General features: G+C 44.9%; 1 protein-coding gene across 1 annotated transcript in view; it reads right to left on the bottom strand.

The window, feature by feature from the left end:
- GAS6 (growth arrest specific 6) overlaps positions 1 to 16,255 on the bottom strand; it is a 37,286-nt gene extending 21,031 nt beyond the window's left edge. Inside the window, exons 1-4 of the mRNA XM_085215065.1 lie at positions 15,904 to 16,255; positions 15,585 to 15,751; positions 1,035 to 1,059; positions 200 to 262 (exon numbers count right to left, since the gene is read on the bottom strand). Coding sequence (XP_085071191.1) covers positions 200 to 262; positions 1,035 to 1,059; positions 15,585 to 15,751; positions 15,904 to 16,048 — 400 coding nt within the window. The 5' untranslated portion in view covers positions 16,049 to 16,255. The remainder of the gene's footprint in view (positions 1 to 199; positions 263 to 1,034; positions 1,060 to 15,584; positions 15,752 to 15,903) is intronic.
- Positions 16,256 to 18,405: the final 2,150 nt, after the last annotated feature.

Genomic DNA, 18,405 nt, shown 5'->3' with positions numbered 1-18,405 from the left:
TGTGACAAAAGGCAAAGTGTTCTAAAAGTGAAAAAGCCTCGTTCTGTTGCTCAGATTAGACGATCGGAAGGTCAAGCATAGAAAACAGGAAGAACAGTACTAAAATACTAGTTAAAAATGTAGGTAACTGGCCTGGTTTCATCATTTGAGGGAGCACAAGAGAACATTTAACTACAATAAAGAAAACAAAAATGCTTACTATGTACGCATGTAAGGAAATCTGGACTTCTTGTATACGGCGACCCGTATTTGTGAATACAAGCTGAAGAAGAGAAAATGAAATTTGTATTATTACAATGAATACATGGCAGCTGTTCAAAGCATGTAAAAAGACAGCTAGCCTGCTGATGTTTCATTAAGCAAGGTTTTGGAGGGCGGATGCAAAACCTATGCAATAGTATAATCTCCCAGATGTCTTAGACTTCTTAAGTTCATAAACATTTTTTAGCTTTGATGTAGAGTTACAAGCCATCTGAACAGAATGATCATTTTACCAGATGATACTATGACTCTAAATGCATATCTAAATGCATAGCTACTAAAATCTGGCCTAGTAAATCTCTTTTGAATCTAAAAGGAACATGGAGTTTTCTCAAATTGCTGGAATTTATGATTTTAAGTGCTACAAGTTAAACACAAATAGAAAGCAGTATGGTGACACAACGATGATACAGTCAGTAGAAAAAGCCAATGGACCAATCAGTAAGATTTTAAAACACAGAGGTTAATTAATAGCTAAGATAATTTAAAAGGGATGAAAGTGAAAAACTAAATTATTTACCAGCTCTAGAGGCTACAAATAATAAATGCAACATCAACATTTTAACACATAGAAAACACACAATCTATGCAAATATATGTTTAAAAAAAACCCTTAAAATCACATACGAATGTAGAGTCAGTAGGAAAATTAGAAACCCATGCCTACTGCAGCCTGGTTTCCATTGCTTTCCTTAGAAGAGCTTCAGCTGTGACACACTCCAGTGCCAGGCACCACATATCAATGAGGTAACAACGTAAAAGCTGCGACTCACCTAAGTATTTCGGGTAAAAATATTCCTGTAGGAGGAAAAAAAAAGCAAAGATTTATTGAATGATACTTGCTTTTATTATCATTCTACTAGTGTTTAACAGCTGCTGTTAAGTGTGGTGGTCTTGCACAGCAGATGTTAATCAAGATCCAAACATAAACATCCTCATTTCTTTCATTCAGAGCCAGAAGAAACACATGGTCATAGATGCGTTCTGTCTCACGTGGATAGTGAGGAACATCAGTTCCTATGTCAGTGCATGGTTGGTCACCTGACCTGCCAATGGTAGTGACTGAGCATTAAGCCACCTCATCACTATCTCACGAGCAAAGCTGCTCACTGTAAGGTATAGAGAGGAAACGGATTTAGGGATGAAAACCAGAGGGCAGGAACACAACAACTTAGTCACCCTGTGCCTCCTCAGAGTCCCTCTGCTGACTCAGAGCACATGACACAGTAGCCACAAAAATAAAAGAGTACATCTTGCTTTTGTAACAGTGAATATCCTACAACTCCAGGTCAGGTTGGGGGTTAGAGAAAGGGCCTGCACTAGAAGGCGGTGGGCATGGAACAGGCTGCCCAGGGCAGGTGACACTGAGTGCTGGATTTCAAGGAGTGTTTAAACATCACTCTCAGACATATGGTCTGAATGTTGGGTAGTGCTGTGTGGAGTCAGGAGCTGGACTCAATGATCCTTGTGGGACACTTCCAACTTGAGATATTCCGTGATTATGTGATCACAGCTGCTCATTTAGGAGAGGTCCAAATGTATCTCAGAAGTGTTTAATATGGGCAAAAATTGCCTAAAAAGGACTTCCGTTGAACTACAACTAGACTGGCTCTCCCACTTTTCTGGCAGTACATGGCCATACGTCATCACTCCCTACCCTTTGTGTCGACAAAGTGCAGCCACGTGGCAAGACCGGCACTTTGCTGATCTGACCTTGTGCATTAGATAATACTCAGCCTGGTGAGACCTTGCTAGCTGCATGATCACTTGCACCAACGCAGTGCATGAGCAGGAAAATGCAGCTGGGCAGCATGAAGGGTAGGAAACTGGTCTAAGCAGATTGTTAAACTGCATTCTTAAAAAAATGTAAAAATTCATCACTTTGGAACAGGTAACTTTCCAACTTCATACTGTATTTTGTGATGTATATATAAGTCACTAGTTTGAGAAGTGTTGAAGTTGTAAATGAGGCATGTGATTGAGGGAAAACTCATGAATCATACGTGTTTAACTTTTCTGATTAAATTAAATTAAGCTATTTCTCAGCTAACCAAGAAATATATAATTCTCTTTTACACAACATAAGCAATTTCGGTATCACACTGTATTTACAGAGAGATTGGGACAGCAAATGTCATATATTCTACAAAATTAATTTGCAGTGTGCGAGATTAGAAGCTACGTATTTTATTTTCTCCTCTTATTACAGATCTTTGGATAAGATCATGCATATATACGAATGTGTATGAAGAACACTCACAGGCACACATTGTGATTCAGTTTGACCTGGACTGTCTAATGCAATCAATTGGTTGTCAAGGTCATATAAACAAAGAGTTTTTCACTGCTGTCATCCTCCAGAAAATAATCAATCATTTCTGGAAAATATGCTCCAGTTACTGAAATGTGCCATGTAAATAAACAGTCTAAATCATGAAAGCCTCAACAAAGAAGCAGCAGAAGCAGCCCGCACTTAATCTGATTTCCAATTCTAATATAAAGGTAATAGATTTAGGATCTTTTGAGGCTGAGCTTTATAATATCTCTTTGAGTTAAGAAACTGTACAGTACATTTCCCAATCCTTTTTTTTTTTTTTTTAAAGGCTTAGGTTTGGAAAAGACAAGTCAAAAAATAAACTCAAAAGAAAAGTACATCTATACAGTCTAAATATTCAGATTATTCAGATAAGCATCCAGCTCAGCTATAGCCACAAACTGAACTTCAGCCAGCAATCAAAGAGAAAAAGATAGCTGCAAGTGATGAAATATACCACATATATATTTATTATTTCCTCTTCATTCAATATTCATCACAAAAACGTGCAGATGTAGTTCACCACCACCACCACAGAATAATCCAGACACTGGCAAGAACTACTTTTTTTCTGCATTCACAGAACAAGAATTAGGAGCCTTCATATGCATGGCTGCCTGCTTAACTGCTTGAAATCAGTGAAACTAAAGGTGTAAAACAAACAAACAAACAAACAAAAAAATGAAAAACACCACCAACAGAACAAACTTATCAGAAGTTTGTCCAGTTAAAGATTCATCTGGTGTCTAACTTGTATAGGACAGCCAGACATGCATTGTTTCCAGTTTGAGTGTGCAATTCTGTAATGCCTTCTCAGACTTCTGTAATGTTTTACTGACCATGAGCACTGAGGAAGATGAAATCCCTCAGCCATGTACAGATCATGTCTCTGACAGAAGTCTCATTTTTCTTCCACCAGAAGAGTTCAGTTCTATTTTGAGGGTCCAAGAAAAACAGAGAACACTCAATTCTACAATGCCTTGTCAGATTTCAGTGCTGTAATGTCTTAATGACCCGCAGTTGAGGAAGATGAAATCTCTCGGCCCTATATACATCATGTCCCTAACAGAAGTCTCAGATTCATCGTCCCTCCACCAGAAGTTTTCAGTTCTGTTTCTGGGATCCAACAAGAATGTCAGGAGAAATGCTCTGAGGCTTGTTAATAAAAAGATTCCTTGCTGCTATTTTGCTGATTTCTCAACTAGTCACCTTAGACTTGAGGCTCACATCTCACTATCCAGAAAGCCCCTCAGGATTCCCAGGGCCCAAATGCAGGTTAGTTAACTCTGACCACTGTGGCTTCAGTATACATGCTGACCTCACTGTCAGGCGGTAACATCGCAGCGCATACATGAGAAAGACAGAGGTGCTCCTGACCAACTCCCTGACCGGAGTTGTAAAACCACCAAAATGTACTCCCAGTCCTGCCTCTTGTGACCACTCTCTCTGCCTGGTTCCCACCTGTCAACCAGTGTTAATCTATGCCATCTGCCCCCAGTGGTACAACTCAGCACAGCTCTCAGGTAGAGAGGGAGAAATGGGGGAGGGACAAGGAAGTGCCTTGTGTCTGTAGCCCTCTGCCCTTCCAGCCACATGGAAAACATGGCAGTACGCCCAATCTCCAGACAGGCTGGTTGCAGTTCAGCTCAAGAGGCCTTTTGGCCTTTTCTCTGCAGAGATTTAAGCACTACACCCCCACCTTTGCCATACAAACACATGCATAGTATAGAAACACTTTTTGATGCAGTAAGCTCAATTACGGATTCCAGCATCCAACAGTAGTGCAAGATCTAGGCAATTCACAGAATCACAGAATGGCCCAAGTTGGAAGGGACCTGAAGGATCATGAATCTCCAACCCCCTGCCATATGCAGGGCCACCAACCTCCCCATTTAATGTTAGACCAGACTGCCCAGGGCCCCATCCAATCTGGCCTTGAACACCGCCAGGGATGGGGCATCAACAACCTCTCTGGGCAGCCTGTTCCAGCACCTCATCACTCTCTCTGTAAAGAACTTCCCCCTGACGTCCAACCTAAATCTTCCCTCCCTCAACTTAAAACCATTTCCCCTTGTCATGCAGTTGTCTACCATTTCAAAGAGTTGATTCTCCTCCTGTTTGTAGGCTCCCTTTAGGTATTGAAAGGCTGTAGTGAGGTCACCCCACAGCCTTCTTTTCTTCAGGCTGAACAAGCCCAGCTCCCTCAGCCTGTCTTCATAGGGGAGCTGTTCCTGCCTCCTGATCATCTGTGTGGCCCTCCTCTGGACCCTCTCCAACAGCCCTCTGTTTTTCCTGTACTGGGGGCTCCAGACCTGGACACAGTACTCCAGATCGGGCCTCACAAGGGCACCGCAGGGCTGTGGGGTTAACTGGGCAGAAGAACCATTATCGACTTCCCTGCAAAAGGAAATCTGCAATGTTCCTATGCTCACAACCTCTTTTCAACTCCACAGGCAAACTCTTGCTCAGCACTAAGATCCAGAAGTTAATGAAATTATAAAGGGCATCCATTCGTCCTGCTGCTTTTTTAGAGACAATGGAAGAACACCAAATCAGAACAGCCCTTCCATGAGTCACTGTATATAAATAACCCTTCTGCAAACATAACAATAACCATGTCTACACCAGGAAAATGTTCTCACTGTTGCTTAAAGTAATTGGCAGCGCTGAGAACCTGAGCCAGAAGGGCCTGCCAGCTGCTTCTGTTTACTTTGTTTGAGCACCAGGTCAAGTAATCCTGCTCAGCACTGAACCCAACCAACCCCATGTCTGAGACGCGACAGCAGCAGATGGAAATCTACAGCAGGACGGCAATACTGCCATCTCTGATGGATCTCACTGACTTGCATAAGCAGTGGTAATTTCTGAAAAACAGTTTCTTAGTGCAGACAGGCTACTGTCACTTGCAGCTTCCAGGTTGCTAAGATTACAAAGAATAAAGCAAACAAAAGCTACATTAAATTCAGACATTGCAGAGCAGCATGAAAGGGCACAAGTCCAATTAACTTTGCCTTCACAGTTCTGCTTATGAGATAAAACTTGCCTCCAGAAATAAAATTTAGAATAAAAAGCCCGTATCAGAACACACAGCTCTGCCTGTCAGCAAAAAAAACCTGTCTTCGGCACAACTAATGCTTCTGTAGGGCTGTATTTGCTGAGTAACCCATAACAGACAAGCTTGTCATCTGTTGCCTCAGCACAGCGACAACTCCCACATCATGCCCTTTTCTCATCTCCATCTAGTGACTTCTTTTTTCTCCTTTCAAGACTGTTTGCCTGGAGCACGGCGTGACCTCCTTGTTTATAAATACACTTCATGTTTCCACTCTGCAGGCCTGCAGAGCAATGGCACTACTAACCATAATTGGCTGTGAGTTACTGTTTGACTTGGGTGTGTATTTACAACAACCGTTTGTTTGGGAACGCAAATTTCATTAATGCTGAAGAGCACTCTGCACTGCTTTTTAAACTGGGCCCTAGGCTTCTGTTGCACAGCAAACCTCATGCTGAATGACTGGGTCTCCCTCCCATACTGTGTAATTGAAGAGTCCTACAATTCAGATCTTTAACACAATAGAAACTACAGGCATAGAAGTTAAGCTTCAGTCAATGCCATTAGACTTGCGAAATCTTCCCTCCTCTGAGGAGCTCTATGCTCAGCCAGGTCAGTTTTCTTCCTATCTTCCTCTGGAACAACATGGATTCTCTGTGCAAAGAGCAAACTCCTCACAATCTGGCAAGTGAAGGCTCAGATAACCAGGCCTCAGATAACACTGGCAATTGTGGTTCAATTGTCATTTAAAGACTACAAGCAAATTCAGGGAAACTGGATCTGACAAAACACTTCGCGTAAGTAAAAAACTATCTCCACTTAACATCCTATATTGTGTCACTGTTCTGCAATTATTTAATATTTAATATTTAATATTTAAAATAGAACAGATTATACATCGTAGTGAATGTGGCTTAAATGCTTGTGATCTCTCCTACGGGTTCTGCAGTATTTTATCCACTGAAGACAAAATGGTACTTTTCCCCTTTATTGTACTCCGACGATACTGTAAGTTGTCTCTTAGGATTCTGTTTAAGCGCAGCTCACAGCAGCAATGTTTGGTCACTTTAAGGCACCACCACATTCTGCCACAGTGTGGACAGGCAAGCAGGAATAGGGAAGTACATCTGAGGCAACGCCAGACAGAATCCGACCTTACACTTCCCTGTTCATAATTTTAATAACTAAGTAACTTTTGCATTTTTGTTCCTGCCCCACACATTTTCTGGAACTGAGCTAGGACATGCTGTTCCAGGAGGCAGTCAAATGCAGCAGCTCTCCAGATGCACGTGATTTTGTACAGTGCAATCATCACAGGTTCTCCTTTTATCTCTTTATTTATACACCCCACTGGCCAGTAGCGTAAAATGATGCAGAGCAAAGACAACAGCAACACTTGCCTCTTTTCCTGGGTATCCACCTTGTTTTGCATCTTTACTCTTCCTCTTGGTTCCACTGCTCAAAGGAACGGGAAGAAAACCCCACACAACAGATAAAGAAACTTCCCAACAGATGTTGTGTATGCATGAAGCGCCTCTAGAACCGCAAGTCACAAAAAAATAGTGATGAAGGTACAAATATGGAAGGTAGACCTGCTGAAGAACTTCAGTCTCGTTCTTCATAGCTTCGTTCTTCATTTATTACTTCAACAGCATGTGCTGTGATGATCTTTTTGCTTCTTCTCAGCACATGGCCTTCCTCTCCTGAAAACACGCTATCCTTTCCAGTGTGATGGTACAGCCCTTTGTGGGGCGAATTGGACTGTAGAACCAACCCAGCCACAAAATGATCCTTTTTCCTTCCAGATTACTTTTCTTCAGATCTGTTTCTTAAATTAGTCCATGCAGTCACACAAGCTGCTGTGCAGGGAGGGTGAATAGAATGGGCAAAGGCAATGGGCTTAAACCAACTAGACCGACTGAGCTGTGAATCCAAAGTTGCTGAAAAGTAATGTGAATGGAGGAGAAGCGAGTTAGGAGAATCCCATCCCACTCCTTGCCACTGGTTCTGCTTTCAAATTGCCACAGTTTGGGTCATTTAGCAGTTGCTGAATTACTTCACCATGAAATGAACTATGAGGTAATGAACATTTTTAATGCTGCTTTTGTAGCTGTCTTGCCACAAGGCATCCTTCTCTTCCCAACCCAGCTCTATGTCCCACAGCCTCCAGTGCAGCCATGCTGCCCACATCTCCCTTGCTATATCCCGTCTCTAAACCTCTGGTGCTAGCTCCATCCTTGTTCTTCATATTTACTGGAAAGTAATTGCTTGTAATCCATTAAGTTCATCTTGAGCTTAGAGTGCACATGAACCACAAGTGCCAATTTATACACATTCAGTGTTTCCCATACCTGATTCTCAAGCATCTGTACTAACACAGTCTGTATTAATTGCCAATAGGTTATTCCTCTTTTTTTTTAGAAAGAAAACAAAATGAGCCCATAACCACAACACTGCTTTCTTCATTTATTTAAGTGGCTTTCTTCCCCTCTCATTAAAACCTATTGTATTCTGCTAAAAAAAGCCTCCAAATTAACCTAACATTATCTGTTTTTTCCATTATTCTCCTCCTTGCCCCAAATCTATATAATCCCCTGCTTCAATTCGCCGTTCTTAGCACCTTTTTCCATTCTAGCTTTTAATAACCCCTTGGTGTAATATCAGCCACTTTTGTTCTCTCTCCCTAGCTCCTCGCCTCATGGTTTACTGAAATGTGGAATACTTCCATGATGGGCTGCATCAGTATTTCCAGCTCTATTCTGAAAACCTGGGCTTAATTCACGCAAGTGGAAACAGATAAGGACCAGGCAGGCCTGACTCCTGCAGAGTTGATGGAAGTTTGTCTGCTTTGACCAGCAGCAAACCTGACTCACCCTTCTCAATAACCTCTGATAATGCAGCATGTAGCTAATGAATGTACAAGCTGCCTTCTAGGGCAGGTTTGAGTATTTCTGTCACCCTCCTGCTACTAAAGTCTACCACCTCAAGCAGATGGCAGTCCATACTGCCAAGTATATAGACGCATCCTGCCCCACTGTCCCCATCAAGACCAAGCAGACCTACTGGAGTTTGGTGCGATTCTCTCCCATCCTAGAAGAAAGAAAGGGAAGGGAGAACCTGGTGAACCTTCAGATCTCACCACAACAGAGAGCTGGGATTCTTCATGTCATTGTAGCGTAAAGCTCAACAGTCAAAATTCTTAACTTCCTTCTGTCCTTCAAGACATTTCTGGACAAAAGTCTACATCTCCTCCTATTTTCTTTCTTGAAATCTATTAAGCAGGTAGCACTGTGCCTGGGAAGCATTCTTCCATATATCGAATCCAAGTAGGTCAACTCATCAGTGAGGAGTTGTCTGGTAACTGTCTCCCTCTCTTAGATAAATTCTGTACCAAAAAGAACAAGTATAAAAATTTATACCGGTTATAAATCCAGCTCTTCCTGAACACTGCCAAAATGTTGTAGCAAACTGATGCATTGAGAAGAATTTTCTCTGCAAATAAAACCAGATTTTTGCCTGGATCTAGAGAGGAATATTCTACACAGGAATGATGACGTATCTATTACTGAATTACTCAAAGAAGTTTTACACTGCTTAACTTTCCTTAATTCTTGTCCTACATGCCTTCATACTTTTGCTATTAGTATTTACAAATGTGCATTTATCCTTGATATTCTTAGAAATAAATATTGTCTGCCACTCATTCTTCCTAAAAGACCAGAGTGAAGTTTGGACTCTAGTGCATGCAAGCACATCTATGTTATTGTGACCATATTATGTAAGGGAGCAAATACAGAAATAAAAACAATGACTCGGCAACATTATGAAAACCTACCAAACTGACTGCTATCATACCCTAAACATTGCTTCATCTGTATTTCAGATTCTTGCAAAACCCAATCTAGAAGAAAGAATGCTGGCATTGCTAGACGTTTTGTTAGGATCAGCAGTTTTCAAGCCATGAAAGCAAAATGCCCCAAGTACGCTGGTGCAGTCACTGCTGACTTTGCTGTGAGTTGGGGCCAGGACAAGACACCTCCCATATACCTTCCAGCCCAAGTTATTCTGCAGTTCTGTGCCATGTGTATCCCTTCATAGAATCATTAAGTTGAAAAGTCCACTAAGACCATTTAGTCCAACCCCAACCCATCTTCACCATGCCCACTAACCATGTTCCTCAGTGCCACATCCACGCATTTTTTTAACACCTCCAGGGACAGCGGCTCCACCACCTCCCTGTTGCAGCTCTTCAACAGCAACAACAGCAAACACGACAAGCAGTGACAAACAGATGCTGTACTGATAAACTGTGGTCCAAAATGATGAGGCTTCACACCTTCACTGTGTTGGACCTTTCTACACAGAGAAACTCTTTGCACAAGAAACCTGCTTTGCTGTATTTACTTTCCAAAGTTTCCAAGAACACCAGCAGTCATGTTACCTTTTGCCCTCAATTTCACATGCTTGGATAGCCACATTTTTAGAACAGGTCAACCAAATTCCAGAGCAGTTTATCAGTCAGTTAACAAGCTGTAGTACCTTGACTGCATACCAAGGTCAAATATTTCTGCAGCAAAGCTTTTTATAAGGCCTCATCAACATTTGAAATGAGATAACATTCTTATCTCCACATCCAAAATATTCTTCACCCATCCATCACACTTTGCATATCTTTCCAATAGATTCCATTTACAAACATAATGCACTGCATTTCGGTTCACAACTCCCAAGAATATGTTTTCCACTTTTATTTTCTCCCACCATATCATTTTTTCATTTTCCTGCTTGATATCTCTAGCCTAATAGAAACTGTAACACAAAATCCTTCCTAGAATTCTTCAGTAACATCTAAGGATGTTATCACCAGCTCCATGAAAAAAAGGCTGCAAGATGCATTAACCTGGGCTCGCACTTGTTTTTACCATGTATAGTCATACAAATTGCACAGACTGAGTTTTGTTCTGCCTCCTAAAAAAACCTCACAATCTAAAAATGTTTCAATTGATCTTCCTTCCTCCAGTCTGGGCAAGCTGATATTTATATTTTCCGTGACTTAAAAGACAAAAGCTGTGCTGGCCTGCAAATGGATGGCTTTTTGGCCCCACCTAATACGCTATTATTAGCAGTTGATGTAAGTAATGGCACATGTGGCAACACTCGCACGCAGGTTCCAGGGAAAGCCAGTGTTCTGCCGACTTCTTGCAGTTTCTTTGAAAAGCTGATCACCGAAACAGTGAAGGCCTGATGTAGAACAAGTGTGCTCTGTTACAGGAACATGCAATTCCATTGCTGTTTACTGCCTCGTCCAGTAAATGGTTACCTTTCCATAATATTACTCTTGGCTGGATGTTTCCATTGCCTGGATCCATTGGCTGGGAAGCATCAAGAAAGCTACATAACAGCCTTGCTCCATCTCATCTAAACATCTGGAGCTGTCTGACTGAACCATTTAATATAATTTCACATCTCAGCTTTAAGTCGTGGGTCTCTGTGGTGGGTTGACCCTGGTAGGCAGCCAAGCATCATGCAGCCACCCATCTGGCCTGTCAGCCACAGGACAGGGAGAAAGGAAAGGAAGAGCAAAAGCAAGAAACCTTGTGGGTCAAGGTAAAAAGTGCTTAATAAGCAAAAGAGAAGTGGAAGAAGAGAGAGAAAGAAATCAAAGCCAGTTATGCAAAGGCAGCCATTTACCACCACCAGGTTGACTGATGTCCAGCCAGATGCCAAGCAGATGTCCAACCAATCCCCATTCCTCTCCTTTTTTACTGCCAGCATGTTGCTACACAGAATGGAATGGCTCTTTGGTTGGTTTAGGTCACCAGCCTGGCTTCCTGCACACCCTCAGCCTGTTCACTGGACTGGGAAAGGCGAGATGCAGAGCAAGCTCTAACCGCTAATGAACCTTCAACCATCATGGCTGCAAGACACTGCCCACTAGCACAGAGAGCACCCATGGGGCTAGATTCATGCTCTTCTGGAATTTTATGGCATAAAACTGGGGAGATGTGGACAGACATGACAGTGCATACAAGCAATGCACAGATAAGTTCCCTATGAATAGCCCACCATGGGAATCCCTGCAGGGCTAAGGAAGGCAAGAATCATAAAGTTTGGAAAATACCTCTCAGATCATCTAGTCCAACACCAGCCCATCCCCACCATGTCCACTAACCATGTACCTCAGTGCCACATCCCCACAGTTCTTGGACAACTCCAGGGAGTGACTCCATCACCTCTCTGAGCAGCCTGTGCCAATGTATCACCACTCTTTCTGAGAAGAAATTTTTCCTAATATCCAACCTAAAGAAGTAAGTTGTGCAGCTTTTTCTTTCTGACACGACCTAAGCAGTTAGCCTCTGTGACCACATTCAGCCTTCAGAGACAAACATTTCAGCCTTCCAACATGCAAGAAATCATCAGCTGTCAACAGTAATCAGTACGTTTCCCCAGTCACTAAGAAGTCTTCATTCTACCAAATATGCCAAAGTGTGGCAGCAGTTTCTGCAACTCACAAACTGCTAGGCAATGTTTGTTGAACAGTTTTCACCTTTCCCCAGCCAGCTCTCTCTCAGCTAGCTTCCTTCTCCTGTCAGCCAACAGGACTGGGTGTAAATGCAGCACCAGGGAGATGGCAGCACAATAATTTCCACTATTAAAGAGATACCTCCTCTACTTCAGGTGTGTAGCAAGAAAATGTAACAAGATTAAGCCAGATGGAAAGGCAAGTGAGGAAAATATTCTGCTCATCACATCCATAGGTGCTGCCAGAAGTCATCTATGTCTTACAAACAACTGGTGGCTTCAAGTGTTTGCAGTAGTAGCAGCTCAAATGTATGACTCTAAGCTTTGTGCATCTGCTGCCTTGTGCCATATGCTGGTTGGAAGAGATAGGGAAAGCCATAAATCCACCTGATAGGAGGTGCCATGGCTGCTTCTCAGCCAAATTCAAGCAATGTGGCAATGAGAAGCAAGGACACAATGCCCAGAGCAAGTAAATTCACAGCTCTTGGGAGCTCTGAGTCAGAACAATGGCCAGGAAGTTTTACATGATAAAATAAAGCATTTTGCTTCAGAATCACAGAATTGTAGGGATTGGAAGGGACCTCTGGAGATCAAGTCCAACCCTCCTGCTAAAGCAGGTTCCCTACAGTAACAGGAAACGTAGGAAAGCATCCAGGTGGGTTTTGAGTATTTCCAGAGAAGGAGACTCCACAGCCTCTGTAGGCAGCCTATTCTTGTGCTCCGTCACCTTCAAAGAAGATATTTCTCATATTCAGATGGAACTGTGTTCCCGTTTGTGCCCCGCTGCTCCTTGTCCTATCATCGGGCACCAACAAAAAGAGCCTGGCCTCAACCTCTTGACTCCTGCTCTTTAGATATTTACAAGCTCTTCCCCATGCTGAACATCCCCAGGTCTCTCAGCCTTTCCTTGTATGGGAGATGCTCCAGGCCTCTAATCATCTTTATGGCTCTCCAGTGGACTTTCTCCAGCAGTTTGCTGTCCTTTTTGAACTGATGAGCCCAGAACTGGACACAGTACTCCAGATGTGGCCTCAGCAGGGCAGAGCAGAGGAGAAGGATCACCTCCCTCAACCTGCTGGCCACATTCTTTGTATACATCCCAGGATGCCATTGGCCTTCTTGGCCACCAAGGCACACTGCTGGCTCACGGCCAACCTGCTGCCCACCAGCACATCCAGGTTCTTCAGCAGAGAATTCTTTTCCAGCAAGTCAGCCCCCAACCTGTATGATGCATGCAGTTATTCCTCCCCAGGGGTAGGAGTCTACACTTGCTCTTGTTGAACTTCTTTCAGTTTCTTTCTACCCAACTCAGCAGCCTGTCCAGGTTTGGTTGAATTACAGCACAGCCTTCTGGTGCATTAGCCTCTCCCCTTGCTGAGGGTGCACTCTATCCTTTTATCCAGGTCACTGACAAAGCATGTGTGAAATCAGCAAGGGGACACAGGTACTAGGAGCTCACTCAGCCTCAGTGGTATTTCTTCAGAGGTTTCCAAAACTAGCCTTAGCAGCAGTAATAAAGGGAACACCAAAAAAAAATTGAAATGCTTTGCACTATGGAACATGCCTAAACGGTGTGATTGGCTCTTATGTTGCACACTGAAAGAATTTAAACTCAAATGATTTCACTCTTTTCATTAGCAAGAGAACATAGGGAGAACCCTATGCTTTTTTTCACGAGTACCAAATATTGATTCAGACACATCTGCACAGTCAACCATCCATAGCAGATAGCAGAGCTGCTCACCTTGGGTTACCTCACTACAAATTCCATTTGCAAGATTCCTCCTGCTCTCGCTGCTCTGTAGTGAATACTTATTCAAAACTTGTGGATATCAATTGGAATATGGAAATAACAGTGCGAGCCACTCTCCTAAACTGGATATTTCAGAGAATCACAAGGGTTGGACAGGACCTAAAGAGATCATTGAGTCCAACTCTCCTGGTAAAGCAGGATCCTTACAGAAGGTTGCACAGGTAGGCATCTTGCTGGGTTTTGCACATCTCCACAGGGGACTCCACAACCTCTCTGGGCAACGTGTTACAGCACTCCATCACCCTTACCATAAAGCATGTCTTCCACATGCTTGTATAGAACTTCCTACATTCAAGTTTTAGGTCATTGGTCCTTGTCCTATTGCTACAAACCACCAAAAAGAGCCTGGCCTCATCCATTTGCATCCACCTCCCTTCAGATATTTATAAACATTAATCAGATCCCTTCCCTCAGTCCTCTTTTCCCCAGGCAGAACAGATCCAGGTTATTCAGCCTTTCCTCATACAGGAGATGCTCCAGGCCCTTTATGATCTTTGTAGGCCTTTGCTGGATTCCTTCTGGGAGGTCCCTGTCTTTTTTGAACTCGGAAGCCCAGAACTGGACACAGTGTTCTCAATGTGGCCTCGCCAGGGCAGAGAGGGAGGATCACCTCCCTCAACCCCCTGGCCTTGCTCTTTTTAATGCACCCCAGCTGCAGGCAGAAGCTGCCAATGAGATGCACATAGAACTGGTGCACCACTAAACACTGCCTGGGCAGCAGCTCTGTATTAAGCTCTAAATTAAAACCTGGCAAAAAGCAAAGCCAACCTCTCTGCTGCCCTTAACACTGCTTTGTAACAACAGCCATTGCCTGACGGAGCGCACATGTCAAGGCTTGTCCCAAGGAGATGCAGAACAGCTCCTCTGTCCCTCCCTCGCCTCTGGTGCATGTGCTGTGTACAAGCACACCTACACATTGCAGACGCATACATGCTCCCTATCCCCTCGAAGCACCGAGCTATTAACGAACACACTGTGCAGTGCAGGCCTGAGAAAAACACCTCCTGCTGCTACTGGGTGCCAGATCAGCTCCGCAACGGGAGCAGCCGCTTCCAAGCAGCGTGGAGAGGAAGGAATGAAGCAGGCGAGCCAAGCTCTGTAAAGCAGCACAGCCGCATGCAGTGAGAGCATGGCAGACGTGACAGCCTGCAACGGGGAGCCCAACAAGGTCAGCCTTTCATGCTGGGGCCTCTAGCCGCACCTGGCTGGGAGACTGTAGCAGCAGTAGGGGCCGACAGGTGTGCCTCCATAGTGACAGCTCCTGAACCTGCCTGCTCCAAAACGCTCACCCAGCCGAAGCCGACCAGGGAGCGTCAGCGTGTGTTCACCAGAAACCTCAGCTCTACCTCCCCGCTGGGAGAGGAGCCCTCAGCACAGCCGGCGGGAGGGCAGCGAGGTGTCCGGGAGGCACCGCATCACCTTGCAGTGCTCTCGCGGCAGGGCGGCGCGGTGCCCTTCCCTGAGCCAGCATCCTGCCGGCACGCCCTGCCCAAGTACCCGCAGCATCCACCCAGGCAGTGGGTGCTGGCTGTGCCACGGGGCTCCCAGCCGCTTCCCAGCGCTTCGTCCTCCTCCCACTGCATCCCCACCGGGAGGAGACCCGCCACCTGCGCGCTCCTTACCGTTTCGGGGTCGTTCTCGAAGACCTCCCGGGCCTCCTCTTTGCTGCAGTGCTCCTCCACGCACTCTCTCTCCAGGTGCCCTTGCTTGGTCTCCTCGAAGATCTGGTAGGCTCGCCGCTGCCTCTGCCGCAGGAACTGGGCAGCCTCCGGGGCGCGCAGCAGCACGGCTGGGCCAGACGGCGGGAGGAAGAAGGGCAGAGGCAGCGATGAGCGGCCGAGCTCGGTAGCGGCGCAGCCCCGCGCCCGGCCGCCCCCCGCCGCCGCCTCCCATGGAGATGCCGCGCCCGGCGCCGGGTTCCCGGTCCGGTTCGGTACTCACCCTGCGAGCAGTCCGCCGCCAGCAGCGCCAGCAGCAGGGCGGCCCCGAGGGGCTGCGGCATGGTGCGGCGGAGCGGAGCGGAGCGACGCGGGGCGGGCGTGGAGCGAGGAGCCTGCCGAGCCCGCCGGGGGAGCCGCTCGCCCATCCCACCCAATGGCTCCCGGCCGCCGCGGGCGGGACACACCTCGCGGCGGAGCACCGGGCTCGGCCGCACGCCCCCTGCCCGCCCCCAGCCGCCCACCTGCCTGCGGGGCTGCCCCCGCGTGGGGCGGGCCGTGTGACCGCGCAGCTCTGCGTGAAAGAGCTTCTCCCCCGCGTCCCAGCGTGTTTTGTTCGCCGCTGATGTTGCAGTTTTACAATCAGCTCCTAAAGAAAGAGGTTGGCACGATCCATACCGCTATGTCATTCACCGCTATGCTAACCACTCTCCATCCACGGTCACACGGCACGCGTCCTGTGTAGGAAACCTACTGCAAAGGGCTGGACTGGATGATCTCCAGAGGTCCCTTCCAACCCTTATGATTCCGTGAAACCCCATTAACTGCCCCTCAGTGCCACATCTATATACTGAATTGACCCCAGAGCTGTGGGTCAGAGCTCCCAACTGCACCTGGAGTCCACCAAGGATTATTGCTGCCATTTTCAGCAGACAAGTGAATGTGACAGATCATAGGATGTCATTTATTTTGCTGTATCTGACAGACGCTTGTATATCCACATTAATCTATAGCATGTACAGTGTAACTAATGTAAACAATACTTATTGCATATATATCAGGTTGAATATTAGGAAGCATTTCTTCTCAGAAGGAGTGGTGAGGCAGTGGCACAGGCTGCCCAGGGAGGGGATGCAGTTACCAACCCTGGAGGTGTTGAAGAACCATGTGGATGTGGCACTGAGGGATGTGGACAGTGGGCATGGTGGGGGTAGGCTAGTGGTTGGACTAGGTGATTTTAGTGGCCTTTTCCAACCATAATGATTCTACGATTCCTGCCTTTCCTGAGCCTTGCATTCCATGCCTGGTAATGCCGGAGGGTACCCTGAATTCCTGTCTTCTAGGAGTGAATGATAACACCCTTTTTGTTTGCACGCATAGGCCTCTGTTGTATCCTGCCTGAAGCAACTCCTTTCCAAAGTAGCAGAGCTTTGGGCCATTTGGGCCGTAGTTTCCAGCGTTGCTCCAAGGAACAGTCCTACTGTTTCTTGTTCCCACCCTTTAGTCACGTCTGCTTCTTGTGCTGGCATGCAGCAAACCTAACGAGAGCAACCCAACAAATCGGTGAGGTGGCTGCCCCAGTGCTGCCCTCCACCTCCCTTTCTGTCTGCGAGCCATCATTGTGGCATTACACTTCTCCATAACATTTCTGAATATGTTGAGAGGCAGAGATTTTTGTGGGCTCTGGAAACTACTTTATATTATGTAAACTAGTGGCAAGTTTCCTTTCTTTTAAAGCTTTTTATCCTGTTACTCATAAGAACACACTTTGAAAACCTAAGGTAAAAGGCAAATAAAAAAATAGAGGTAAATAATATGATATCAGAATTACCCTACTCTATAAACAAAATCACTCTTTGAAAATCTAATGGATTTGCAAAAATACAAACTTCTACTTGATATGCAATGCTTATTTTTCTCCAGTGTATCATTGAGTCTATTAATTCTATTCCTCATTACAGCTTCCAGTAAGTTGCCTGGCACAGACCTCAAACACTGACTTGTGTGAGTCCCAAGGTCCTTTTAACAGTCACATTTTCCACCTTCCATTCTTCTGGCACTGTTGAATTTAAGGTAGATTTAAGCAGTTAGTTGGATTTCATTTTCTTCAGAATTTGCATGCTCATACCATCTGATCAGCTGTTGCAGTGAGGACTCAGGGAACATGAGAATCAAGATAGAAAAATGCTGCAGAAAGTACTGAAGCAAATGTTATAGGAACTCCTTGTAAACTCAGCATGTCCCACTTTAGACTCCCTTTTGACTTAAAGGTTGTGTTACCTAGGCAGAGATTTCCTGAACTTTTAGGATAAGTAGATACTCATAGATTCTACTGGTTAGTAGACACTGATAATGTAAGAAATATGTGCAAAATGCAATAGATTTAATATATCACTTGAAAAAAAAAATCATTAAAAATATTACAAGAAGATGTTAAAGAGCAATAAATAAATAAATAAATAAATAAATAAATAAATAAAAAGATTTGCTAGGTAACAAATCCTGGATCAGGTATTCTATCCACTCATCCATCGAGTTATCCACTGATCCATCCATTCATCCATCCATCCCTCTGTCCATCTGTCCATCCATCCATCCATCCGTCTTTCCATTCATCCATCCACCTATTTATCATTTCCTCAGCTTGGGGCTTTGTGAAATGTTGACCTTCTTTGGTGCCACCTTGTTCATATAACATAGTACCTTAACCCTAAAGACATATTGCTCAGACCTAGGTACTGTAAATTTTCTCACAATGACAAGGTTATCTCCAATTTTAGAGGTA

The sequence above is a fragment of the Meleagris gallopavo genome, chromosome 1, assembly GCF_905368555.1.
Source record: "Meleagris gallopavo chromosome 1, MGAL_WU_HG_1.1, whole genome shotgun sequence".
In the NCBI taxonomy this organism is placed as follows: domain Eukaryota; kingdom Metazoa; phylum Chordata; class Aves; order Galliformes; family Phasianidae; genus Meleagris; species Meleagris gallopavo.
Note: the sequence above shows the minus strand (reverse complement) of the source record. Positions and strands in the feature narration are given on the sequence as shown.